At 37.7% G+C, this 27,723-nt stretch overlaps 1 protein-coding gene across 1 annotated transcript; it reads right to left on the bottom strand.

Moving 5' to 3' along the window:
• Positions 1-7,272: 7,272 nt before the first annotated feature.
• retreg1 (reticulophagy regulator 1) lies at positions 7,273-26,271 on the bottom strand. The gene is made up of 9 exons (XM_079819636.1): positions 25,956-26,271; positions 25,195-25,301; positions 25,065-25,095; positions 14,065-14,191; positions 13,627-13,711; positions 12,539-12,661; positions 11,427-11,497; positions 11,174-11,297; positions 7,273-9,190 (listed from the first exon to the last, which is right to left on the bottom strand). The coding sequence occupies exons 1-9, from the start codon at positions 26,195-26,197 to the stop codon at positions 8,733-8,735; spliced, it is 1,368 nt and encodes a 455-aa protein (XP_079675762.1). The 5' UTR covers positions 26,198-26,271; the 3' UTR covers positions 7,273-8,732.
• Positions 26,272-27,723: the final 1,452 nt, after the last annotated feature.

Genomic DNA, 27,723 nt, shown 5'->3' with positions numbered 1-27,723 from the left:
AGACTAATGTAAAATAACTATATTTCCGTCTTGCATTTCCCAAACCAGCAATGCGATTTGTAAACAGCATTTTATGGAAAACTAAAAGAATTTAGGCTTGTTTTCATGGAAAAAAAGAAAAGAAATAGCCAGAAATTATAACCAAAATTATATGTATGGCACCATATAATTTACATGCCAGAAACGACACAACTAAATTTTTCATGTATAATTTCATATTGTAAACAACTTTTGAAAATATATCATTGGATCCTCCTGCCTGGCCACTGTTTGGATTTAAATATGCGTACAGTTTGGATCAGTATTGCAATGATTATTATATTATGCTAGATCTTGACCAAGAATTGATGCACAACATTGATTTCCATCAGAAAGTGCATACATTTTTGGTCCAGATCTTGTATCGAGAGTCCAGCAGATTGTAAAGTCTCCTCCAGCACATCCCAAAGACTTTCAATGAATGTAAGATCTGGACAGAGGTGCCGATTCATGTGTGAAAATGATCCTTCATGCCAATCATCTTCCAACCATTAAGGAGACTTTCAACATCTGCCATTCCCTACTATGCAACAGAAACAGAAGTCGACAAACTGATTAAGAAAGGTGGCTGAATTTGAGTTGGTGGGGGAGAGAAGAATACTCTCTAAGCTGAGATCGATAATGGCCAACTCCTCGCATCCACTACACACTCTTGGGATGCTTAACAACAGCACCTTCAGTAATAGACTGAAGCCTGAGCGTAGCAGGAAGTCCTTTCTTTTGACTGCTATCAGACTGTTCGATGTGCAATGAATATGACAGGATTCATTATTGGAATTGCAAAGGTATTTACGTGTATATTAGTGCTCATTTCTTATCGTATTCATGTACATTTTTAGGTACTATCTCTTTTTAATTTTTTGTACTGTAGATTGTAAAAGACTTGATTGTAAAAGCTGCCGTGACACTGTAATTTCCTGTAAAGGATCAATAAAGTATCAACAACAAACAACAACCATTCTTTCACAATCTGAGCCTGATGACTCTAGGCATTGTCATCCTGGAATATGGCCATGATGTGTCTTCATACATGGTTGTTGAAGAAATGAAAAGCTACACAGGCATTACTTTAGGGTTGGAAGAACTGTTGCCAAACATTTAACATGATGGACACATAATAATCACTGCAATAATCCAATCATTAAAGGGTTAGTTCACCCAAAAATGAAAATTCTGTCATTAATTACTTACCCTTGTGTCGTTCGACACCCGTCAGACCTCCGTTCATCTTCAGAACACAAATGAAGATATTTTAGTTGAAATCTGATGGCTCTGAAAGGCCTCCATTGGCACAATGGCACTTTACACTCTCATGACCCTTAAAAGCTACTAAAGACGTCGTTACAAAGTCCATCTCACTACAGTGGTTCTAAAATAACTTTATGAATCGCCAAGAATAGTTTTTGTGCGCAAAAAAACCCTAAATAACGACTTACATAGTGATGACGATTTCAAAACACGGCCTCATGAAGCTTCGAAGCGTTATGAATCAATGAGTTGATCATGATTCGGATCGCGTATCAAACCGCCAAACTGCTGAAATTTGGCGATTCAAACCGCTGATTCGACTCACTGATTCATAACGCTTCGAAGCTTCATGATGCCGTGTTTTGAAATCGTCATCACTATATAAGTCGTTATTTAGGGATTTTTTGCGCACAAAAACTATTCTCGCCGATTCATAAAGTTATTGCAGAACCACTGTAGTGAGATGGACTTTGTAATGCGTCTTTAGTACCTTTTAAGGGTCTTGAGAGTGAACCGTGCATTGTGCCAATGGAGGCCTTTCAGAGCCATCAGATTTCAGCTAAAATATCTTCATTTGTGTTCTGAAGATGAACGGAGGTCTTGCGGGTGTCGAACGACATGAGGGTGAGGAATAAATGACAGAATTTTCATTTTTGGGTGAACTATCCCTTTAAGCATTTTCCTATTTCAGAGGTGGACAAAGTACACAACTCCATTACTTGAGTAAAAGTAAAAATACTATTGGTTAAATATTACTCCATTACAAGTGAAAGTTGTAAAGATAGATTGCTACTTAAGTAAAAGTACAGAAGTACTTGCTTTTAAAAGTACTTAAGTATCAAAAGTAAAAGTAAACGCATTATTTTATTATTGTTGCATTGTTGTATGAATGCACGCTGTTCCATCATGGTGGTTTCAGCCAGTCATGCTCCATCTGACATGCTAGCATACCTTGAACTCATTTAAATACTTGCTTACAAGTTACAAAGCTCTTATCAAAGTCAAAATCATACTAGAAAAGAAAGGTTTCTACATTGTGTTTATTTGACAGGATTATGTAAAAACACATTTCTGAAAGGACTTCAGTTAACATTATTAGCCCAACTACGTTTTTTCATGCTAACTAACATCATTGTCGAACGTTACCTATGCGTTAGCGCTGTAACCACAAGGCTATGGCAACTTTGCGGGTAAATCTATAAAAATCATTTGACCAATCATACTTCATACCAGTGTTCATTTTGACAGCAAATTTGGATTTAGTTTTAGTCAGTCTTTGACTATAACATTTTAGGCATCTGAATTGTTTTAGTTTTAGTCTATTTTTAATTGACTATAATAAGATTTTAGTTTTCAATAGAATAAAAATCAGTACTTGTGGTCTGGCGTCTGAGAGGCAGCTTTCTTTGTGCTCTTTCAGACTTATCCACGTCTGCTCTTCTGAATTTTAACTTTTAAGTATGACTATGGTTGCGCGCATTACGTCTGGGAACTGCCGCCTTCTATTTTGCCGTCAGTTGATTGGTGTTCAAAAAATACTTGGAAATCATTGAACTTCATCTGATCCTACAAGAGCGATTACTGATAGGCTGTCTGCAACAACAACGAATCACGTTTTAAAGAACAAAACAAATCATCCACTGACTTTCAAAGCGGCTATGACTTTCTACTTCGAGTAAAAAGTGCGATATTTGTCTTTCAAATGTAGTGAAGTAAAAGTCATAAGTTTCCAGAAAAAATACTACTCAAGGAAAGTACAGATACTCAAAAAGTGTACTTAAGTACAGTACTCAAGTAAATGTACTTAGTTACTGTCCACCTCTGTCCTATTTAAATCCAAACAGAGAGGGCAGTGTATATATAAAACACTGAAAGATCTCCTCTTTGGGTGACATGAATCAATTAAATTAATCTGTTTATGCAACATCTTACATGGCTATATTGATAGAGATATTGTGATAAGCAAAGTACAATAGGCCTGTCTGTGCAGTCAATCTCTTGTTGTTTTTCTCTTTATTTGATGCGTATTCAGATGCCCTTAACGGAGTGTCTTTTCACACCAAGTGCAAATAGCGTGCCTTTTTTTGGCAAGTGCTATTCACACTAGCTCCTCCTAACAATGTTGGGCCAAACAAGATAATAAAAAAACGCAGAGTGGTGCAGTCAGTAAAGCGTAAGGTTTAAGGATCTAGGTTTTGACGCGATGAACCCGGGTTCGAATCTGCCTTTTGCCTAGCTCGCTCTTCTCCTTTTCCCCATCACATATCACATCGGAAAGGCATTTACTTAAAATGAAGAAAATATTCTAAAAGTGGAAATAAAGTGCCTTACGAAATGTTTAATAATAATAATAAAAGCATTTATTGTGTAGGGTTAGGGGTCGTAGGGAGGGCTTTTATTGTCCCATTAAGGCGGCATCCATTTAATAATTGTAATAAATGTAATAATTTACACTGTTATTATTGCATTCTGTTAATGTACAACAATACTGAGGTGTAAATAGTATGTATCTGTCAAAATAAAATTAAGTATAGCATGTAATTACTATTTACACATATTGCAAAGAACTGCAACTTTTACATGGTGTAAATAGAATATATCACTATTTGCACTTAGTGTAAATATCATCTATCACTAAGAAAATATGTTATTTTCACTTGGTGTCAATAGCCGCTGCCTTAAATTAATATGTGAGGCAAAGTAGCAACTTTTTCGTTTGATTTTTGTTTTGGCCCCAAGACACGAATCACACCACATTAAGCCACTCACTTCATAAAGAAATGCAGTGGTAGTTAAAACTTCTCCTGCTGGGCCTGAACCTTTAAAGGACCACCAGACGCAGAATTATGGAAGAGCTTCTTTTTAATCGTTTCAGTATGTTTAGCTATAACCATATAGTCACATGTTGCATCCACTCAGAAACTGTCTGTTTAAAACATTGGTGTTGTTCTTTTTATCTGCTTTAATCATAAAATGCTTTCATTTTGTGCTGTTCGTAGTGTATACAGCTCATTATAAAGTCCCATAGTGATGTTAGTTACCAAGCATTAATCATACACTTTGAAACATGACTTTATTTTGTTCTGCTGACTCGAGGAAGAGTTTTGGTGATGTATGGATGGTGCGCTTTACAGGTGGAGTATGAGTAAATCACCTGGTGTCAGATTTATGAGGAGGACTGTGCCTCCCCTTTACCTGGTAAACCTGCAAACAGTGAAAATACCAGTGTAGAATACATTTATTATCTGGTTAATCATGCATTTGGTGACAATTACCTGTACATTGAGGTCCAAAAGTATGAGATCACAAGTGCTTCTTATTCTTATTCTTATCTTAATTCTTATTCTTATCTTAATTCTTATTGTAATTAATATATATTACACTTTTTATTGTAATATACACAATAAAAAAAATGTATAATACGTGACGAAACGGTAAGGAAATTTCACACCACGATTATAGTGACCCAAATTATCACGGTTAGGCCTATCAATATTATCACGGTTTTGTTCAAATGAGATGAAAGTGTTCAAAAAGAACAGACACACACTCTTAAAACATTTATACAAGTTTTATATTTGAAAATCAACAAACAACAAATAAATCAAGCAGCTCTAAGCCCTTTTTTAAGCAAGATTATTATATTATATATAAGTTCAACCGCCAAAGTGGCTAGTGTGAGTGACTGTGTAATGGTGCGTTCACACCGGACGCGATTCGCGCGAGTGATTTATGTTAAGTCAATGCAGATACGCGAAATGGCATTCTGCGGCGCGATTCGGGCGAATGAGGCGGCGAGATTCGCGCGGTTCGCGCGATTGAGGCGGCGCGAAAGATGCGAATTGAGCGCTTTTCGCGCCACGTTAACCAATCAGGAGCTTTCTCTAGTAGTGACAACAATGAGGAGAAAATCTGTATATTATGCTGCGTTCCAGGCAGGTTTTTGAGCCCGTAAATTACAACTTCAAACCACGACTCACGACTTTGTAGTGTTCCAGGCAAAGTCACGCCAAACTGCCTGAGCGTAAGGAATTGTGTGGTAGTTTGATGTAAACAAAGCATGTCGGACCGTACGGGGTGTATGCTCATTTACAATCATTTCTATCGTCAAAGGTGCTTACTCCTTGCTTATTTGAGGGAAACGGAGGAGAAAAACAGGGCAGACGGCAAGAAAAGCTGTTATCCCTTTTATTTTACGTTATTTGTATATTTGTTTCATAAACACTGCATCCGTAGGGGGCTGCCATTGTTGCTTCGCGGGCTATGTGACGTCAAAACTCGTAACTGGGAGTACATCGATCTACTACGAGTTCACGGGTGGGAAGTCACGGGTTTGACTGCCGTTCCAGTCCACTTTCACGGGTAGAAGGTTGGAAAAACAAGGGTTACGGGTTGCCTGGAACGTGGCATTAATATCTGGTTCAGACAATATGATTATCACTGTGATAACATTAAATGACATGAAACACAACACAGTCTCTTTTTTTAAATGCAAGTTTATGTATGATCAATAATACAAAGGTATAAGTAAAAGGTATAATAAGCTATACATGAAATAAAGCAAACAATTCAGTCAAACATTCAAAGTCAGTGCTAGTAGGCTAACGTTACAACTGCAACGTACAGTTATAGCCTAAAAATATAAAGTAATGAAACTTATCTTTGCCTTCAGTCTAAACGATTTGCCAGGGAACAAATTATAGATCCATGAGACCAAAGATTGGCCATTACAAGACGAATTATAGCTCGAGGCACACCACAGAGACATCAGAGCCAGCGGCAGACGGCAGAAGGACTGGCCGAGGAAAGGTTGCCCTCGCCGGCTTTGACAAGAGCTGAGCGCCGCTGATCCGCTGGAGCTCACAACTCCGAAAACGCCAGATAAAATGTTCAAATAGACACTCTTTATATAAATAAACCACATATTTGAGCTTTAAACAACTACATTATCGACTGAAAAAGTCTTAAAACTACGTTTTGTCACACATTAAGAGTAGATTTTAACAAAAAAAAGACGTGTAAACAGCCCACGTCAGACATTTCTCAACGAGACGAGCCGCTGGCAGAAGCCCCGCCCATGACGCGAATTCGTGTCTGTTGTGCAGTGAATGTCACGCGCGATTGAAGCGAGTAAACTCAAAATGTTCAAGCGTCCACATTCGCGCGATTAGCGTCCGGTGTGAACGCCACATTACACGCCACAGCCGAAATACACCCGCAAATGGCGGCTGTTAATGTCAAGTCCTTGTTCGTTCGTCTTGGGCTCAAGCTTCACATTATTACTTCCCAGACGTAGTTTTGGTATTGAGGTCAAAGTCCACTTGCCTTGCGTTCGTCGATTTGAAGTGTTTCCCCCTATTATAGCGACTTTCTTCTGGCATGTTTGCAGACAGGGTGACCATTCGATGAAGTTTCCCTCAGGACTTTTGTAAAAGCCAAAATATGACCACACCTCACATTTGTTCCTCTTAGAAGGCTGGAAAATCTCCTGGCGCTGCCTGTCAATGCCATCTGCCATTTCTTCTCATTCAGAAAACAGCGCTGCGCCTGCACCAAGATTTAAGAGTTTTAGACAAGATTTACCGCGAGTTTTCAAAATCGTGATAATCACACGCGGTTTTTATGATAATTGAATTTTAACCAATATTACTAATCGTCAGTACATTTTATCGTGAAACCGGTAATCGTTCCATCCCTAGTAGGCCTATATATATTAGCATAACAATATAAAAATGTCTTTAATTTCTTAATATTAAGTAGATTCCCCTTTTGTTTTTAATCACAGCAGCACTCAAACCTCTTATATTTAATTTTACCTTATAATGATTTCTTAAAGCATTGTTTATTTCCCAGTTTAATGGTGCAGTGTGAATTTTAGCGGCATCTAGTGGTGAGGTTGTGTATATATATACCCCAAAGAATCTGTTCAGTCAGATATTTTTCACTCCACCTCATTCAGAAAAAAAAGAGAGAAACAACCATCTTTGAATCACATGGTTTTAATTACATTCTTGAGATTGTTTATGCTTATTCTCTTCTGCTCTGACAGACAAACTTGCACAGGCATACAAGTCGATCATATGTGCGTGGCAGCTATCTAATAGGAGAGATATATAGGAATAAATAATATATTTAAATAAAAAAAATGATCAAACTGACACCTGATTAGAATCATTTTTGAACAGCAGTCATAGTGAGTGGCAGAAATTCATATTCAGCTACGTTATTATAGTAAGCAGTTGATACATCTCAAAACAAAATTCATAATACATCAGTAGTTTGTTAGAAACACTAAATTTAGATACACACCAAGCACCACACTGTGAACAGAAACAGTCTTGGTTATATGTGCCTCTGTACTTACATTGATGAAAAGGCAATTATGAATAATGGGTCAACTGATAAGAGACTACTTTCTTTCTCGCAGAAAGCAAATAATGATCCCCAAAGAGACATTTTGATTTATATGATTGACTAAAAGTGCAATTGTCTTCTCTCTACATTGTTCTTAGGGATTCAATACATTTCACATGTTACTTTTGACTGAAAATGAATGTTAAGGTTCTTTGTGTATATTAAAGAGATAGTTCACCCAAAAAAAAATCATCATTATTTACTCTGTCATTCCATTTTGAAGAATGTTTCAATTCATTCTATCTATAAAATCAATCAAGTCAATGGGGTCCAAAACAACATTAAACACAGATAGAATATTAATTGTTTGGGTAAACCATCACTTTAAGCACTATTTGATGATTATTTATATGAATATAAAACATAATCTGTTCAACTTTGGTGCCTATGTGCTCTAGTGTCTAGTTGGTTCACTCTAAAAGGAGGTGCAAATAGAAACAAACATGACTATCCATGCAAAGTATTACACCAAGACCACCGTCTTTTTAAAAAAATCCTTCATAAAAAAAAACATTTCAAATAAAAATACATATTTACCACATCTGTACTTCACTACAGTGTGTTTCTGTTGCTGTCCTGATTGTCAGTTAGTGGGAGGCCATTTCTTTCTGGCTTCTTTTTTTTGTTGTTTTTTTAGGAGAAATTATAAGTTGAGTAGAGAAAGAAAAATATATTTGGCAGCAAAAAATTGACCATTTACCAGCCTTTTAACAGCTAAACTACTCTGGTCCATAACCCTCTGGTTATTGGCGGGTTGGAGGTTGACAGGAAACATTGTGAAAATTTCCTCCAATGACCCACTGAGATGGAGCTACGCCAAAACCAGCCACTATCACATTCCCCGTGAAATACACATCTAACCTCCCTTCCAAAGATTGACTTTGTTTTTTAATAGCAAAACAACTGAATCACCCCAGCAAAGTAAAACAATGGAATACCTTCATCACTCTGGACCTTGCCCTGTAAACCCGACATTTATCCTCCCACCCACATCCCATCACAGAGGGAAGCGGACGCCCCTCTGAATAAGATCAGTGGCGCCCCAGTAGTTTGGACAGTAAACCTGAAGAAGGTTTGCTAGGCTTAGGCTGATCTGCGTGGCTCGCCCGGTCCAGCCCCAGCTCGCCTTCCAGCTGTTCCAGCTCTGATTGGTCCAACAACTCAAAGTCCTCCGCCTCGCTGTCTGATTCCTCATCCAGGGCCTGGACCAGCGCGGGCGCTATCGCCGCCTCCAGGCGCTCCTGCATGGCAGCCGTCACCACGGCCGTAATTACGTCTCCAGCCAGCCTCTGCACAATCTCCAGGGCCTGGACCGCAGGCTCCTCCTCTGACCGTGTGGACCCGACCCTGCTGGGATGGGCTGGAGGAGTGGGCATTCCAATGCTCAGGTCTTCATCATCCTCTCCGTTTGTCACCAAGCCATTGTCCAGGGAGGGAAACTCTGGGAGTCCACCGGTAAAGACTTCCTCATCACTTCGCGGGTCTGAGTCTGTATGAAATACATAAAAAAAAAATAATATAGAATCACACATTTTTTAAATTTTGCATGTATTCGACTGGAACATAATTTGACTATCTAATATTCAATTTCTCGAAAACGCTATAGTATTTTAAGTTGTTATAGACATTTATTTAGAACAGTATAATACTTAAAGGAACACGCCACTTTTTTTTAAAATAGGCCCATTTTCCAACTCCCCTAGAGTTAAACAGTAGCCTAGAAATCTTGACGCACCCTAGCGGCAGCAGATGTAATTTGGAGCAACTCTCCGTTGGCTTGCAAGCTAGAAAAACCAAACTCTGGTTAGGCCAATCACATCGTGTATAGAGTCGGTGGGCGGGCTTAACATAATGACGGCAGAGTTGCGGCGGTTCCGCGTACTACCTGTAAACAAAGAAGCTGGCGAACAGCATCAGTCTTTCGAATCGGCTTTGGCCGCGACTCTGGAAGACGAAGCTTTTCTTTGAGAAAAGAACAAAGAACGGCACTGAAGTCATTCTTAAGAAAAGAAGATGTGTTCAGAGTTTTGCCCACCGGACACGGCGAAAGTATAATCTCTCAACTAGCGCTGCTTCACCTTCTTCGTTGCTCTGGTTGGTTTTAGCGCTATCCTATTGCCTGCTGAGGGAATATGAAAAACAACCGTTTATCCCACCCCTCGGATTGAGCCCTGTCACTGGTGAGTTCCCAGACCCAACATCTTAATCATGGTCTGGCTTGTCAGGCTAATTAAACAGTTGAGTGACCGTTTTCGAATGAGTGACCGTTTTCGAATCCATTCAGGCGTTCTCGGGGTCTTGCGGTAGAAATTTTAGCATAGCTTAGCATAGATCATTGAATCTGATTAGACCGTTAGCATCTCGCTCAAAAATTACCAAAGAGTTTCGATATTTTTCCTATTTAAAACTTGACTCTTCTGTAGTTACATCGTGTACTAAGACCGGCTATACTCTAACTATACTCTCATTCCTGCGTAATAATCAAGGAACTTTGTGCCGTACCATTAGTGCAGCGGCGCAATGATTTTACACAGCGCATGAAAATAGTCCCCAGCGCTCCCTGTGTAAGAAGGTTGTCACGTTGGTTATGTTGACAGAAGATAGGCTATTTTCAGGCGCTGTGTAATATCATTGCGCCGCTGCACTCATGGGACGGCAGCAAAGCTCTAGATTATTACGCAGGAATGAGAGAATAGTTCCTAGCCATATCGGCTTAGAAAAATCACAACTTTTCATTTTCCATCGGTCTTGGTACACGATGTAACTACAGAAGAGTCAAGTTTTAAATAGGAAAAATATCAAAACTCTTTGGTCATTTTTTTTTTGCGAGATGCTAACGGTCTAATCAGATTCAATGATCTATGCTAAGCTATGCTAAAAGTGCTACCGCCAGACCTAGAGATCGGCTGAATGGATTCGAAAACGGTAAAACTCAACTGTTTAACTCTGGGGGAGTCGGAAAATGGACCTATATTCACAAAAAGTGGAGTGTTCCTTTAAAGACCAGCTATAATACATGAAGAATGACTTTCTAATATGGCATAGATTTAATTAATAATAAAAAAATATTTAGTGTCACATGATTCTTGAGAAATCATTCAAATATGATGATTTGGCGCTTAAGAAACATTTATTATTAATGTTGAAAACACTTAAGATATATATACTAACTGTACGGTCACTTTTGGTCAATTTAATGCGTTCTTGCTAAATAAAAGTATAACTTTAAAAACATCTTACTGGCCCTTACCAGTACTATATTATAGTGTAATAAACTAGAATTGAATGTGTAAAGATAGTTCTGTGTTATGTACAGTATGGTTTATCGGTGTTATCTGTTAAATAAATAATAAAGTTTATTTTCAAGGTGAATGATAGCACCGCTGTAGCTGCTGTCATTAGACCTGCCAAATCACCCACGCACTAAACGTACTTCCTATTCATACATTTCTGTAAAGGACAGGGAGCTTACCCTCAGAGTTCTCCGTCTGAGGCGTGTTTCCCTCTGAAAGGTTGAAGGTGCCATTGTCTGTCCATGTTACTTCTGAGACCTCTGTGTCTGAGATGGACAACTCTTTGCACACAGTGGAGTCCATCTGTAATAGATCTCTCAATATCAGCGATCACAGACAGGAAATTGACATATTATATTATATTATTGCCATATCATGAAACTCTCCCAGTCTTCAGTGGCACAAGAGGAGCGTGGGTGTGAGTGCACTGACCTTGGGGAAAAGTGCGGACAGATCTGCTTCAATGCTCTCTCTCTCAGCTTGTGACTGGAGTATCCTTTTCTCTGGAGCAGGGAAGGAATATGGAGAATGCAATTCAGGAATTACTTTAAATTAGTGCTGTCAAATTAAATCACATCTAACATAAAAGGTTTGTAAATGTGTGATAGGTGTCTGTGTATTCATATTAATTAAATATTTCATTTAAAACGGAAAAGAATCAATAAAAATGCTTCAGTGTGGTTTTAAAAAAAAGTGTTTTATATGTTTATTAGTGTAACACTCTGTTAGCTTAGCAACATGCTAATGCCAAATTCCATTGATCTCAATTATAAGTCTTGTGCTATATATGTGTGTGTGTGTGTGTGTGTGTGTGTGTATATATACGTTATATATATATATATATATATATATATATATATATATATATATATATATATATATATATATATATATATATATATATATATATATATATATATATATATATATATATATATATATATATATATATATATATATATATATATATACACACACACACACACACACACACACACACACACACACACACACACACACACACACACACACACACACACACACACACACACACACGGTGAGTAGAGATGCTCCAAATCAGTTACTTATGTGTTTCCATGCAGTGTTATATTAGCATTATTTAAATACTATAGCATTTATTAAGATTTAGTTTTTTGAGTTGTTAAATATGTATAATTAGCTTTAATTTCCGTTTTAGGTTTAGTCATTTTAGTACTTTAACTTATTTTATTTCAGTTAGGCAACATTTACAATTTTACGATCAACTTTTTAAATTTAATCTGGTTTTTAATCTAATATTTATATTATATTTAATTATTTAAATTAACAATAATTAAAATATTTTTAATAGCTTTTAATTTTAGTTCATAATAACAGTTTCCATGAAGGTTTTGGAGCGGAGCTATGGCCTTTGTAGCAAAACAAAGAAGTCTAGTTAAGATGCCTGTGAGGAATAATATGCTGGTGGGGACGAGCTTTACTGGAAATAAGGTAAAATTTTGACATGTAAAGACATTTTGCGTGTGAATGCATTTGAGACTTACCATGATTCTCCTTGATTTTCTGAAGAAACTCGCCCACTCCGAAGTCCAGTTTCTGCAGAACTGGTTCCAACCACATCCCAAACTCATGTGACGACACCAAAGGCCAGAGAAAAATGCCCAGCACTGCAGTAAACAGATGTAGAAACTATTAATGTGGGGGTCACACTTACCAGTGTGTTTATGAACCTGCTGACTGCTTGGAAGAAAGAGAAACCAGAGACTGAGTGAGAATGTCGTCCTGGTTACATTACTAGGAATCCACGATCACATGACAAACGGACTGTTGGATGTTCTCGGGTGCGCTGGAGGTAAGTCCAGGAAAGGGTCTGCTTTCCTTAGCTATAAGTAGCATGTTACATCAACTTAAAGGAACACGCCACTTTTTAAAAAAAAAAAAAAAAGCTCATTTTCCGACCATTTACCGACTCATTCAGCCGATCTCAGAGTCTGGCGGTAGTACTTTTAGCATTGCTTAGCATAGATCATTGAATCTGATTAGACCATTAGCATCTCGCTCAAAAATGACCAAAGAGTTTCGATAATTTTCCTTTTTAAAACTCTTCTGTAGTTACATCGTGTACTAAGACCGACGGAAAATGAAAAGTTGCGAAATTTCTTGGCCGATATGGCTAGGCACTTCAGGCGCTGTGTAATATCATTGTGACGGCAGCAAAGTTCCTTGATTATTATGCAGGAATGAGAGAATAGTTCCTAGCCATATCGGCCAAGAAAATGGCCAAGAAAACACAACTTTTCATTTTCCGTCGGTCTTAGTACACGATGTAACTACAGAAGAGTAAAGTTTTAAATAGGAAAAATATCGAACTCTTTGGTCATTTTTGAGCGAGATGCTAACGGTCTAATCAGATTCAATGAGCTATGCTAAGCTATGCTAAAAGTGCTAGCGCCAGACCCAGAGATCGGCTGAATGGATTAGAAAATGGTAAAACTCAACTGTTTAACTCTGGGGGAGTCGGAAAATTAGCCCATTTTCAAAAAAAGGGGAGTGTTCCTTTAAATGAAAAGGTAGGACAAAAACTACTGATTATCATCTTTTTTGTGTATGTAGGATCTAACTTACCACTTACCTAAGATGTATGAAATAACAACCCCTGGAATGTAACGTCCAAGTATTGCCAGAAAAGAGCACATACTGCACACCAGCAGACAGAACTGCAATGACACACAAATTCACACGGTCTCAGTTCACTGCAATTGGACATTAAATACCTTTGGAAAGTTATTAATATAATCTGTGATGAGGTCTATACTTCATGAAATACTTTTAACTTGTAAAAAATAATATTAAAATTAAAACTATACAAATAAAGTAATATGGAAATTGGTATTGAATTTAATAATAATAATAATAATAATAATAATTACTATTAAGACCACTGTCAGTCCATTAAAAATAAGGCAAAATTGTGACGTGTAACATGATACCCAAGATATAGTTTCCCTTATCGTGATGTGGATGTAAAAAAAGAACACGTCATGCGTCATCTACTCAAATCCATCCATACCTTGCCAGGATTCTGCTGCTTAAAAGAGGAAGTCTCCTCAACGAACAGCTTGAGGCTTGTCCAGAAGTCTGTGAATGGAGATCCTGATCCAGACTTGCCCTCCTGGACAGAATCAATGACCTCCCAGCTGCAATTAAAAAGAGCAGTGACATTGATGATCATTAATGATGACCCAGAAGTAAAGACTGACCCTTTCTGAAAAACCACTTCGTTCATTAAACACTCATAAAACACATATACTGCAATATACATTTTTATTTCCTCTCAACCTCTGAAACTATGTGATATGAGATGTCTGAATGTTTAAATCCATGCTTTGGAAGATTGAAAGGATAAAATATTAATAATAATAATAAAGGATTAATTTAGTCCTTGAGGTTTAAATCAAATTTAAATGTGTGATGCTGCACAATCTGAACATATAAAAGGTGACATAAATAAGCTACAGTTTTTCCACACTGATTAAATCACAGTGAATGTCTCGATTTGACAAAATCAGGTTTTTAATAAACGAATATCGGTGTCTATAACTTTAGCTATACAGTGCATACGCTTTTGAAGAGAACGCTGCATGTGTGAAATAGTTCAGTCTGAGTGATGATTGCAGACATGTACAAAAGCATTCTTCTCACTTTTAACTACAATGGGTTCATGAGATGCAAATACCCAATTTATATATGGGAATTATTGCACATTAAAATGCTTTGCATATTTGAGGGTTTGTCTTATATTGCCATTCATACACTCTAAAAAATGCTGGGTTAAAAATAACCAAGACAAAACAAGACGTTTGGTCACCCTAATCATCATATATTTGTATAAAACCAGAATCGAATGCTGGATTAAAAATAACCCAAGTTGGGTTGAAAATGGACTACCCCAGCAATTGGGTTGTTTTAACACAGCGTTTGGGTTAAATGTTTGCTTAAAACAACCCAATTGCTGGGTTAGTCCATTTTCAACCCAACTTGGGTTATTTTAAATCCAGCATTCGATTCAGGTTTTATACAAATATATGATGATTAGGGTGACCAAACGTCTTGTTTTCCCAGGACATGTCCTGTTTTCAAGTCCTGTCCTGGCCCTAATATAACAATTTTCTATCCATACAGAGGGGGCATACTTTAAATGTATTGAAATTAATAAGGAATCTTTCAGTAAACTTTGAGTATCATTTGAGTATCTCGTTGCCAGGCCAAGTGTCCAGGTTTTCGGTAATCAAAATATGGTCACCCTAGATTACATATTAATGGATTTATAGGTCCTTAACTGAAGACTAACATTAACAAACATATCATTAATCACATAAATGACTATTTACATAAATAAGTCTGAGTCTGCTGGGGTCAAAGTTGGACTCACTTGACGCTATATGGAAAGTTTACAGGAATACTGTTAGTTTTAAATGCTTTAAATAAACCATGGGCAGCTAATAATAACAACCGGTAAAATGTTTCTTTGGTCAAACATTTGGCTTTCAATGAATTAGTATGACTTTTAGAAGGAGGCATCTGAGAATTTCTTGGCACTAGATAAGCATCTATTAACAGGCTGCCTGTTAATGCCTTTTATCTCTGGTTATGCGCCCTTACTCTCGTCCCCTCACAGCTGACGCCCCATATATTTCCCATGACCAAAACAAACCAAACAACGCCACCTAGAGTGGCTAAATGTGTCGAACTTTTCAAACTGATCGACCTCAAATGTTAGCAAAAATATGCTACACATAACCCAAGCAATTAGGCAGCCTCCTACAGATCAGCTCGAGCTGCGTTTCCTCCAAAAGGTCATAAACCAGTCACCTCCAACATTGCAGAGACATGTTTCCCCACCGGAGGTTTCCTATTAAACAGGGCGCATGGGGTGCATGTGACTATGAGGCAACAGAGCTCACATTAGCATTTCACCATCGACCATGTGGCAGATACAAGCGAAAGTGCCAGAGAAAGCGCAGCTCAGGCTTGCCCAACCCAGACCGGAGACCAATGAGGTGTAATTCTCACATGACACTTGTAAAAGTGTGATACCATTTCATCAGAAGACATCTTTTGTTACATCTTTTAGGAAATCTGGTTGTTGACTGACGCCATGTGGTGTTTGATAGTTAGCACTATTTGAAATCATACACGTTTGCTACTGGTAAATATGTTGCTTAATATTATGTGGTAACCAAAAAACAGGGTTTCAGCAGGTTTCACCAAGTCAAATATAAGACTTTTTGAGACCTTTTCAAGACTTATAAAGGAAATGATTTATTTAATTTATTCAAATTGAAAAAAAATCGATAAACTTGCACTTCCTCATAGCTCCAGGATTTTGTGACTTTTTTTTATTTATTTTTTAGATCAAAATGACTGATTTTGTGGTGGTAATTTCCAGAAATTTGCATTTTTTTCATAATTAAGACACCACATTTACCATATTATGTATTATGTTAGATGCACAATAGCCACACGTGACAATAGAACTAACAAAATACACATTTTGGTTTACAAATAATGCAGGATCTCAAAAAAAGCATTATATTTAGTAATCGCAGAAACACGAAAAACTGGAGGACTATTAGCTGAAGAATAAAATCTGTTTTGGGTGTCTGTGGTACAATCTGAAAGACTCCAATAACACGAAAGCTGATTGTCTGCAATATAAGCTGCATGTTGGTCTCATTTGTAGTCAAATTATATTTAGTACAGCAAATTATATTTGGACTATTTGAAGTGCTGCAGGATTTCAATGATCAGAGCATTACATGGACGTAGGAAAATTAAGACTGGTTTCAAATTATTTAAGACCTAGAACAGAATACTTCAGACTTTTTAAGGCCTAAAATTTTGATTTCGAAATTCTAGACTTTTTAAGACGCCGCGGAAACCCTGAAAAAAGTCAACGTTTACCGTCTCAGCAAGTCTTAAATCTTATAAAACCATCTAAAAAGCCTCTATTGTCTCTGCAAATACCAACAACAGCTGATTCTAGATTCCAAACCGCTGGACTAGCTGACTCCCATGCTAATCGCTAAAACAACACAGAAAGCTACTTGTCAGACACTCAAACAGACCCAGAGACAGGGTACTAAAATAGCCCAAAACAAACAGCTGAGGAATGACAGTTAAACTCCACAGTGTCCCTTAATTTGTAAAATAAGGGCAGCAGAAACCCTGGCATTGCCAATTGCAGTGTTTTAACAATGCTATTAGCCCTTCTGTGGCCTTAAACCTCATCACACATGACTGCCAGTTTCCATTGCTGTGTGGCATCCATGCACGTATCAATACCTATACAGTCCTTGTGACAATCAACATGAATTCCCCCTAGCCAGTTTTCCAAAACAAGGGTCACCAAGGAGACCGCACGGCGCCTGATGCATCTGATACATAACATGACTGACATTTATAATAACTCAGAAGCTCATATCCAAAACACGACACATCCAAGTACGATTTTCGTCAAAGTGGAATATTAATCAAAGAGCCACTTGATTAATATATAGCTATATTCAAGTTGTCAGAGACATACAAAACTGAAGGTATAATTCACATAACACTGACGCTTAGTATTCAAAGATTTAACCACCACTCTGTCTTTGTACCAGTTTCTTCAATACCATTTTTTTTTTACCTTAACGCTGACGCATGGTCTTCAGCAGTCATCTCAAAATCTCTAGGTTTCAACATGAAAAGCCTTCAGAAGGTAAAGTATGTCAGTGATAAGGTCCAGAGTTCAGGAGTCACAAATGAAGTGTTGCATGAAGCCACACGAGCTAGTGTTTATGTTGATCAAGGCCTGAGCTTCACTATTTCAACCAGTCAGGTCTAAAAATACCACATAGCATTCCCCAAGCAGGCATCAGACAGACAGCACACATACAAACACCCCATATAATACCCCCTTAATACCCCCTCTTCACAGAATGAGACCCTCTCTGAAGAGTATTTTGAATGACACAAATTTTTCTCACTGAAAAATGATCTCTGTACAGGTACATGATAGCATTTTTGCTGGAAAGCTATACTTCCTGACGTCACAAAAATGATATGTTCTTCTCATTGATATACGTTAATTTAGGGTTTCTTGATGAGTGTTATAAAATCTTATACTACTGAAGAAACATGTATCTATAAATGAATTATATTGTATATACAGAACTGCATATTATGTAAATACTAGAGTATATACCAACAATGTCTTCATCAATATCATCAAGGAAATTAATATAACACCAACTAGCAAACATTCAGACAAGAGTCAATTATATATTGAAGGTAGATTTCAACAGGAAAGTTATTCATAAATCTCCATATGGGGCAAGTTGTCACATTTCCATTGGAATGTGTTTTAAAAAATAATATTAAAAAAATTTAAATAATAAATAAAAAGTACTAATTAAATGTCTGTTTGGGGCAGGTTGTCACCCTTTGTCCATTATTTACACGCATTTTAAATTGTATTAAATTATACAAATTATTTATTAAATACTTATTTTTCACAAATGACCATTTTAGTGCAAATTGTCATTGGTTTATTGTCTTTTTTCATTATTTACATGTGTTTTAGTGGGTATAAAATCATACAATTTATTAATTAAAATATTTAACGGCCAAAACTATTTTTGTACATTGCATCTTTTCATAATTGTTTTATTGTTTAAATTTGGCTGAAAAGCCTATTTATCGTCAGGTTCCATCGGGCCAGCTTACCCCACAGCATTTCCTGGTAAATAATGGTGGATATGTTCAACAACTTTTTTTGTAAGACTTCAAGGTATATTGACTTTCAAAAATGAAATATTCAGTGGAGTAAAAAGTGTGAAAACTTGCCCCGTCTCCCCTGTATATACAGACAGTAACAGTCTTCTTATTTATATCACTTCTTTATTTATCTTAGTATTATTAGGTCATTTGACTGTGACGAAAGCAGCGTGACTGGTCAGTTGGTCAGCGAAGAGCTAATAACAGTAACCTAACCATCACTCAGCCTTCCTCCAATGGGCCGCTGAGTCTCAATCCACACCCTTTGCTATTTAGTATACTGTGATGTGATTGGCTCCTTGGTTGGGGCACTCCAAATCCCTCCCAATAAGAAGGGTGAGGAAATGCAAGAAAGGATTACCATCACTTCTGGGCGCACAAATGGCTGTGTCATTCTACTCGACTTGCCACACACAGGCACGTAAATGTCTGAAACATAAACTCAAGTTTCACAACATGACATGCTACCACAGGACAAAACAACCCACTAGACTAGAGCATACGTCACAATACAGGGAAATAAAGCACAAGATGACAAATATTAGTACAAATTATTGCACTGTGTAAATATAGCAAAAACCAGAGCTGACGACTGGAGAGATCAATGAGGTGTGAATACATTTCCTCAGACGACATCTTTTGTTACATCTTTTCAGGAAATCTGGTTGTTGACTGACGCCATGTGGTGTTTGATGACCGTGGTAAATATGTTGTTTAAAGCTGCGGTCCGTTTGTGTTCAATATTTACAAAAATTATATAATGAGAATGTACAACATGAATCCATTTTCCAAACCGTGTTTTTGTCTCACCCTGAATCATTATGGTACACTTATAATAAGTGTTTATATTGGGACTATTTCTGACCGGTCTGGTAGAAACCGCAGCGGAGGAGCACAGGCCCTGCGTGACTCGCCATAGAAATAAACACAGAGAAGTAGATCCGGCTGTTATGTTCTTCCGCAAGATGCATGCCGTTCTGTTTATTAACAGCTAGAGCGCAAAAAGTTACGGACTGCAGCTTTAATATTATTATGTGAAAACCAAAAAAAATGTACGTTTTCTGTCTCAAGCAAGTCTTAAAACTTTTAAAACCAAAGAAAATGTGTAGAAAAGCCTCTGCAAATACCAACAACAGGTGACTCTAGGATCTGAAAATATTACTAAACTTCTGTTACAAAAAGACAAACAATAACAGACTTTTCTAAAAGCTCTTAATGTGAAACTACAATCATCTTCAAATGTCATGTAACGTCCAACTCAAGTCATTCTAGGTGTATATGACATTCTTCTTTCAGACGAACACAATCAGAGTTATATTAAAAAAGTCCAGGCTAATTCAAGCTTTATAATAGCAGTAATAGTTGCTCTGTTTTTGAAGTCCATAAAAAAATGCATCTATCCGTCGAATAACTGCTCCACGCGGCTCTGGGGTGTTAATAAAGGCCTTCTGAAGCGAATTGATGCGTTTGTGTAAGAAAAATATTCATATTTAAAAATGTATCAAGTAAAGTTCCAGCCGATCGCCTTCCATGGAAAAGTGTTGAATGTTGAAAGTGAAACTCAAGATGCGTACGTGACGTCATGACGAGCGAACCTGGTCACGTTAGTCTTTCAATCAGCAGAGGCACTTTCAACACTTTTTCCATAAATTGAACTGGGAAGGCGGTCGGCCGAAACTTTACTTTATGAAGTTTTAAATATGGATATTTTTCTTACACAAACGCATCGATTCGCTTCAGAAAACCTTTATTAACCCTCCAGAGCCGTGTGGAGCAGTTATTTGACGGACAGATTCGCTTTTTATGGACCTCAAAAACAGAGCAACTATTAATGCTATAATAACGCATGGATTAGCCTGGACTTTTGTAATATGACTCTGATTTTATTCGTCTGAAAGAAGAATGTCATACACTCACCTAAAGGATTATTAGGAACACATACTAATACTGTGTTTGACCCCCTTTCGCCTTCAGAACTGCCTTAATTCTACGTGGCATTGATTCAACAAGGTGCTGAAAGCATTCTTTAGAAATGTTGGCCCATATTGATAGGAGAGCATCTTGCAGTTGATGGAGATTTGTGGGATGCACATCCAGGGCGCGAAGCTCCCGTTCCACCACATCCCAAAGATGCTCTATTGGGTTGAGATCTGGTGACCATTTTAGTACAGTGAACTCATTGTCATGTTCAAGAAACCAATTTGAAATTATTCGAGCTTTGTGACGGTGCATTATCCTGCTGGAAGTAGCCATCAGAGGATGGGGACATGCTGGTCATAAAGGGATGGACATGGTCAGAAACAATGCTCAGGTAGGCCGTGGCATTTAAACGATCCCCAATTGGCACTAAGGGGCCTAAAGTGTGCCAAGAAAACATCCCCCACACCATTACACCACCACCACCAGCCTGCACAGTGGTAACAAGGCATGATGGATCCATGTTCTCATTCTGTTTACGCCAAATTCTGACTCTACCATCTGAAAGTCTCAACTGAAATCGAGACTCATCAGACCAGGCAACATTTTTCCAGTCTTCAACTGTCCAATTTTGGTGAGCTCGTGCAAATTGTAGCCTCTTTTTCCTATTTGTAGTGGAGATGAGTGGTACCCGGTGGGGTCTTCTGCTGTTGTAGCTCATCCGCCTCAAGGTTGTGCGTGTTGTGGCTTCACAAATGCTTTGCTGCATACCTCGGTTGTAACGAGTGGTTATTTCAGTCAAAGTTGCTCTTCTATCAGCTTGAATCAGTCCATTCTCCTCTGTATTCTTTGTATTCTGTATTCAGTCCATTCTCCTACCATTCTTTGTAAACCCTAGAAATGGTTGTGCGTGAAAATCCCAGTAACTGAGCAGATTGTGAAATACTCAGACCGGCCCGTCTGGCACCAACAACCATGCCACGCTCAAAATTGCTTAAATCACCTTTCTTTCCCATTCCGACATTCAGTTTGGAGTTCAGGAGATTGTCTTGACCAGGACCACACCCCTACATGCATTGAAGCAACTGCCATGTGATTGGTTGATTAGATAATTGCGTTAATGAGAAATTGAACAGGTGTTCCTAATAATCCTTTAGGTGAGTGCATACACCTCGGATGACTTGAGGGTGAGTAAATCATGGGCTAATTTTGAAAATCTCTTTAAGTTCAGTTTCTGCCTTAAATGTGTAATCAAATTGCCTGTCATTTCAACTCATTTTTTAAAATCTTGCCTAGTTGTATAACTTGAATTTGTAATTGGTTCAATTATTTTAATGAGTTAAAAGTCATTTAAAAACATTAATGCCATGACTTATTGATCATATAAATTCTAAAAGAAATACATAAAGTAGGGCACAACTGGGGGAGGGCAAACTGTGAGGGGGCAAAGAGGTCAGAGTGACGATCGGGGCGAAGACAACTGTTGAAACAGGACTCACATCAACAGCAGCCGGCAAAAATGAACAAGCTGAGGCAATCCGGCAGCTGTTGGTCAAGTACTCAAGGCTTTAATGAGGCCCGCCTCACATAAACACCACACTGATGATTACTGCACTGGCATCTCACCCGCCCGAGCACAATGGTGCCATTGCATTTGTTTCCACCATAAGCATGTAAACAATGACAGAGCAACTCCGGGCAAAGTACAGCATGGCGCAACCCAGATTAAAATAATGGAAAGCCGAAGGCCAATGATAAGCAGTATTGGATAAATTCATCAAGCCTTCCATGAATCCAAAACTTAACAAACTTAGGCTGACTTTTCAATGTTCTCATATGCAAGGATTTAATTAAAATATTGATTATATAATGTTTGTTCACCTGGACACAAACTAACTCATATATGAAAAGGGTCACCAGTGTCGTGCGTTGATGCATTTGGAGCGGGTCAGGAGTGTTTTGTTAGGATTTCTTAATTAGTCTTGATCACACAACAGAGCTGGATCTCACTGACGTTTCCAAGCACATGACAGGCTTTATGGATTGCTGCATGTCATCAATAATGCCAATAAGAGGCATAGGACACCCTCTAGTGGTTACAGGCTGGACTGTAGCTGATGGTTAAAAACACCTTTCAGATTTGTGCCATTTCATTGACAAGTTGGTGGTTTATTTTTAAAATATATGTACACTACTGTTCAAAAGTTTAGGGTTAGTATTTTTAAAAAAAAGAAATTAATATTAATGAATGCTCAGATTTTCATCTTCCTAAAATTCTCACTTGTAGTGGTCAATATTCTAAACGATATAGGGGTATTAAATTATGGAATGGTTGATCTCATCTAGCAAAAGAATTTTCTTTAAAATGTTTCATAAGATGTATAAAGAAGCATTTTATTGCTGCTTTGTAATTGAGTTTTTTTGTTTTGTTTGTTTGTTGGTGTCTCATGCACTTTATATGGTTTGTTTTTTGAGTTTATCATTTTCATTTATTATATACATGCTGTAATTAACTTGTTGCAGTTATTTACATTCATATATTTACAATTTAGTTTTTTGTTGTTGTTTAGGTGGAGGCTTTAAAATAAGCCCTGTGGGTTTTTTGCCACTCCCTGCACAGTATATGGATTGTACTTTTGTTTTTTTATTGTGTATATTTTATATTTGTGCAAATAAACTAAAACCTAAAAAAAATAAATTAAATAAAAATACTTATCATCAGGACTTATCACATTAAATTGATCAAAAGTGATTTATAATGTTACAAAATTCTATTTAACAAAGAAACATCCTGTAAAAAGTGTATCATGGTTTCCACAAAAATATAAACAACTGTTTTCAACACTGATAATAAAATTCAGCTTTGCCATTACAGGAATAAAAGTATTAAAATATATTGTAAAATATATTAAAGCTACACTGTGTAACTTTTTTAGTTTGTTCTTAGCTAAAAACACTTAGTTCTTTCAAAAATATATGTGCTCATTAATGTACATTTACTTCTTTCAAGTAATAAAGTATTCTCGTAAGTTTATAATATGCCATTGAAAATACATACGGGTAATGGGTTCGAATGCGGGTCGCCATGTTGCCCCTCCATCTTGAAAGTACATCAGCCAAAGAGGGACATACCCGTGAATTCAAGCTTTGCCTTTCGCGTTTTAACACTCGATGGCACCGTGGCGAATGTGGACGAGGTCGAACTGGAAGCCATATTAATCTTGGACTAAATCGGCCACGTTGGAGTTAAACGAAATCGGAATTGAGAGGAAGAGAAACTAATATTCACTGGATGGTCATATACCTTTTCACCGCTAGATGGGGGAAAATATCACACAGTGTAGCTTTAAAATAGAAAAGTTATTTGAAATTGTGATAACATTTCACAATATTTCTGCTTTTACTGTATTTTTGATCAAATAAATGCAGCCGCAGTGAGCGTAGGAGACTTCTTTCAAACACATTCATAAACTTTTGAACCGTTGTGTATATTAGATCAGAATTTGGACCGTAGCTGCATAATTTAAAGGGGCACTTCAGCGCTGGGAAGATGAATGTGTATTTAAACTGGGTCATTTATGTACTAGAAATGTTAAATTATTTTTGAATTTGGTGCCTTCTAGACCGAGAAAAGGCAGAAAATTAATTTTTGTCTCATGTGGATGAAAGACAACAACTCCCAGAATGCACTTGCCTCGCTGCCCTACGAGGCCACTCCCAAAGCCACGGCTACTGGTTATCACTTGCCCACCGCCCCACCGTCGCTTTGATATTCATAGTAATAAAATCAGTTCGTTCAGTTAGAGAATAAACACTACAATTAAAAACTGAACGTGTCTTTTCAGTAAAGTGTGAGTGAGCCGAACGAAAGTCACGTCACAGACGCGCAGGAGTCAGATTTCATTCATCACGAGAAGAGCTGAGGTGAGCGCGGCCGTCATTCACGACGCATGTCCAGTCTGCCGCGTTTTCAGATCGCATATGGAAGCTAAACTTTCATAGGAATTCATTGAAAACTTGAAACACTCACTTTGCTCTGCACCGCTCCGTTATTAATGCCCGAGCCGAGCATCCGCGGGTTGAAAACATGCAGAACTAGCTCCTGTAGTGTCTAGCCTCTGGCCCAAAATCCTCCGATGACGCAAAATGAAAATATTTGCGTCATCTGAGGATTTTTTCCAGAAATAAAATGCATAATTCTCTCGTCTCAGGGGGACATGAGGGGGGAAAGTACCATCATTTTAATATACTACCGGGTTTCTACTGATACAAAGCTTAATGCTAAATCACTGAAGCTGCCCTTTAAGTAAATACGTGTGCATGCTCTAAATGTACCTGCTTGTCATACTCTTCCATAGAGCAGCTCCTATAAAAGGAAAATAAACATCAGTGGGATCGAATTTAGCTTCCATTCTTATGAGTAAAACACATGCAGCATTATGGGATGAAACAAACCCACACACACCTCTTGATCTGGAAAGAGCCACATCTCTCATGGGCTGTATCATCACAAAGAGGGCTAAACACATGGAGATAAGGCTGAACACTCGACAGGGGCTGAGGGAAACAAACCTGCATAGGGGAAATAAACAGAAACAGGTTTCCCATCTATAAACACATGCAGAGTTATAGTCAACAGTCATCTAACTATCATGTTTGGTGCCTGTTTTTAAGATAAATGCTGTGAGATGATCTAATATCTGTCATTAGAGAACATTAAACAATTATAGTACACACTATTATTTCCGTAAGTTACCTCTTATGTAAAATCATGTGATTTGAGGGTGAAATTAATTCCCAAGGGAACACTACATATACAGTCATGTTAACCGAAATACACTATTTATCCACATTCAGCAAGATTTCTTTAAATCTAATTCAAGAATGATACTGACAGCTGTACGTGCAGTAAAATGCATATGCATTCTTGAATTGAAATGTTTAAATATTATTCATGCACAGGAAACATTTACAGGAAACTGTAGCCAAGTCCATTGCAACGGAGGAAACGGTCAAGGGAAAATGCCTTAAGCAAAAAATACTGTTAGGCCTGCTGATTTAATTCGGTTAAATGTAGTGCACTTGAAAGATTGAACTATATTTTTTTAATGCAACATTTTATTTAAACTCCTACATCATGATAGTGTGTGAGATTTGCATTCATCCATTCAAGTGATGTAAGAAAAATATGTGAATAAGAAAAATACGCTGCGTCATGTGTCTCACCAAAACGCTATGTTTGTAGTTAGGAAGACAGCGGAAGTCCATAATGGTCTTTTCCAGTTAATCAGCTTTGATATACGACACAGCAGCGGATAATTGCCTGCAGGGTGTCGGGCTCCCGAGGGTTGCTCTTCCTCTCTCTCCGCCATCTCTCCTCCTCCACCTGAGTCGAGTGGTCGGGTGGAAGTCTCGCCGGGCTCCACCTCAGACGCGCCCGGGCTGTCGCATCCACCCTGATTAGCCATAGCGAACGACCGCGAGCCCGCTCCTCCTCACGCGCACGGCCAGCTGATAGTTATTTTGTTGTTGTTTAGTCGCTGACGTCACTCAGAGGCAGCCCCTGGTTGCTGTTGGGAACCGTTACGTCATTGTTAAGCCAGCTGTGTTAAAGGATTAGTTCACTTTCAAATAAACTTTTGCTTATAATTTACTCACCCCCTTGTCATCCAAGATGTCCATGTCTTTCTGTCTTCAGTCGAAAAGAAATTAAGATTTTTGATGAAAAGATTTCAGGATATTTCTCCATATAATGGAAGTCAATGGACCCCAAACGGTTCAAGGTCCAAATGAGAGGTTCAGTACAGCTTCAAAAGGGCTTTAAACCACATCAAACGGTACCAGACGACCAATAAGGGTCTTATCTAGCGAAACGATCGGTCTTTTTTTTTTTTAATTAACCCTTTGACTGTCACCCCCCTTTTTGAGAATACACATGAAAATGCACTATCCAAACTTAAAGGGCTGTAATTCAAGAATGCTTTGGAATATAGACCAAAGTTTGGTCTCGTTTTAAAGACATTCTGCAGATTATTGCTGAAGTGAAAGCAATTCAAAATATGAAAGTATGAAATAGTTATGGAAGTTTAAATTTACTGTAAATGAAAAATACTGTACTAAATATTTTTTATTTCATATAAAATATATATTTTACAAAAAATAATTTACTCTAAAATTACTATAAAATCAAAGCCATATGTCTAACCAATTTGTGTTCCAAATTTGAAGTTGATATCACAAAAATTGAAGTCCCCATGAGATTTTGTTTAGGGTGCTGTACCAAAAATAGCCACCGGGTGTCATTCAAATTCCATTTATTGTTGTTTTGATGCATTTTCCTGTAAATTTCTGTCCAAATATTACTTCCATCACAAAACAGTCACCAAATATGGACCCTTGAGACTCAGACCTTTCCGACAATATGCGTTTTGTCAAGATTGGAAAAGATTTTGAATATAAAGTAGTTAAAATAATTGTTGTAATATGAAACATGACAGCGCCCACTAGGGGAGGAGCCCACTAGAATAATTTAGAGTAACGTTTCCATGGCAACACAATGTCCGATTTCAAAACGGGTTTCACAGGATGAATTTTGAGTTTGTAAGCTTTCAAATGATACCTAATTTGTGATAATTACTTAAATATATGATATGAAAAAAGGCGATCAAAAAAAGAGCACCAGGCGTCCCATCTATGGGACGGTGACAGTTAAGGGGTTAATAAAGTTTAAGTTTTATAAGCACAAATGCTCGCATTTCTATGTTCTGCGCTCGTGACGTCACGTAAAACACAAAAGGTCACGCTAGACACAGGCACAAAGACGTTTGAATATGTGGATACGGTCCTCCTTCCGCTCATTTGTAAACACTGACTCGGTTCTTCCGCCTGCGTCTAGCGTGACCTTTTCAACGTAATTGCGTTTTACGTGACGTCACGAGCGCGCATCACTGAACAGAGCAAGGCGAGCATTTGTGCTTATAAAACTTAAACTTTA

This window comes from Gobio gobio (assembly GCF_949357685.1).
Source record: "Gobio gobio genome assembly, chromosome: 6".
In the NCBI taxonomy this organism is placed as follows: domain Eukaryota; kingdom Metazoa; phylum Chordata; class Actinopteri; order Cypriniformes; family Gobionidae; genus Gobio; species Gobio gobio.
This window is presented reverse-complemented; position numbering and strand designations above follow the sequence as displayed.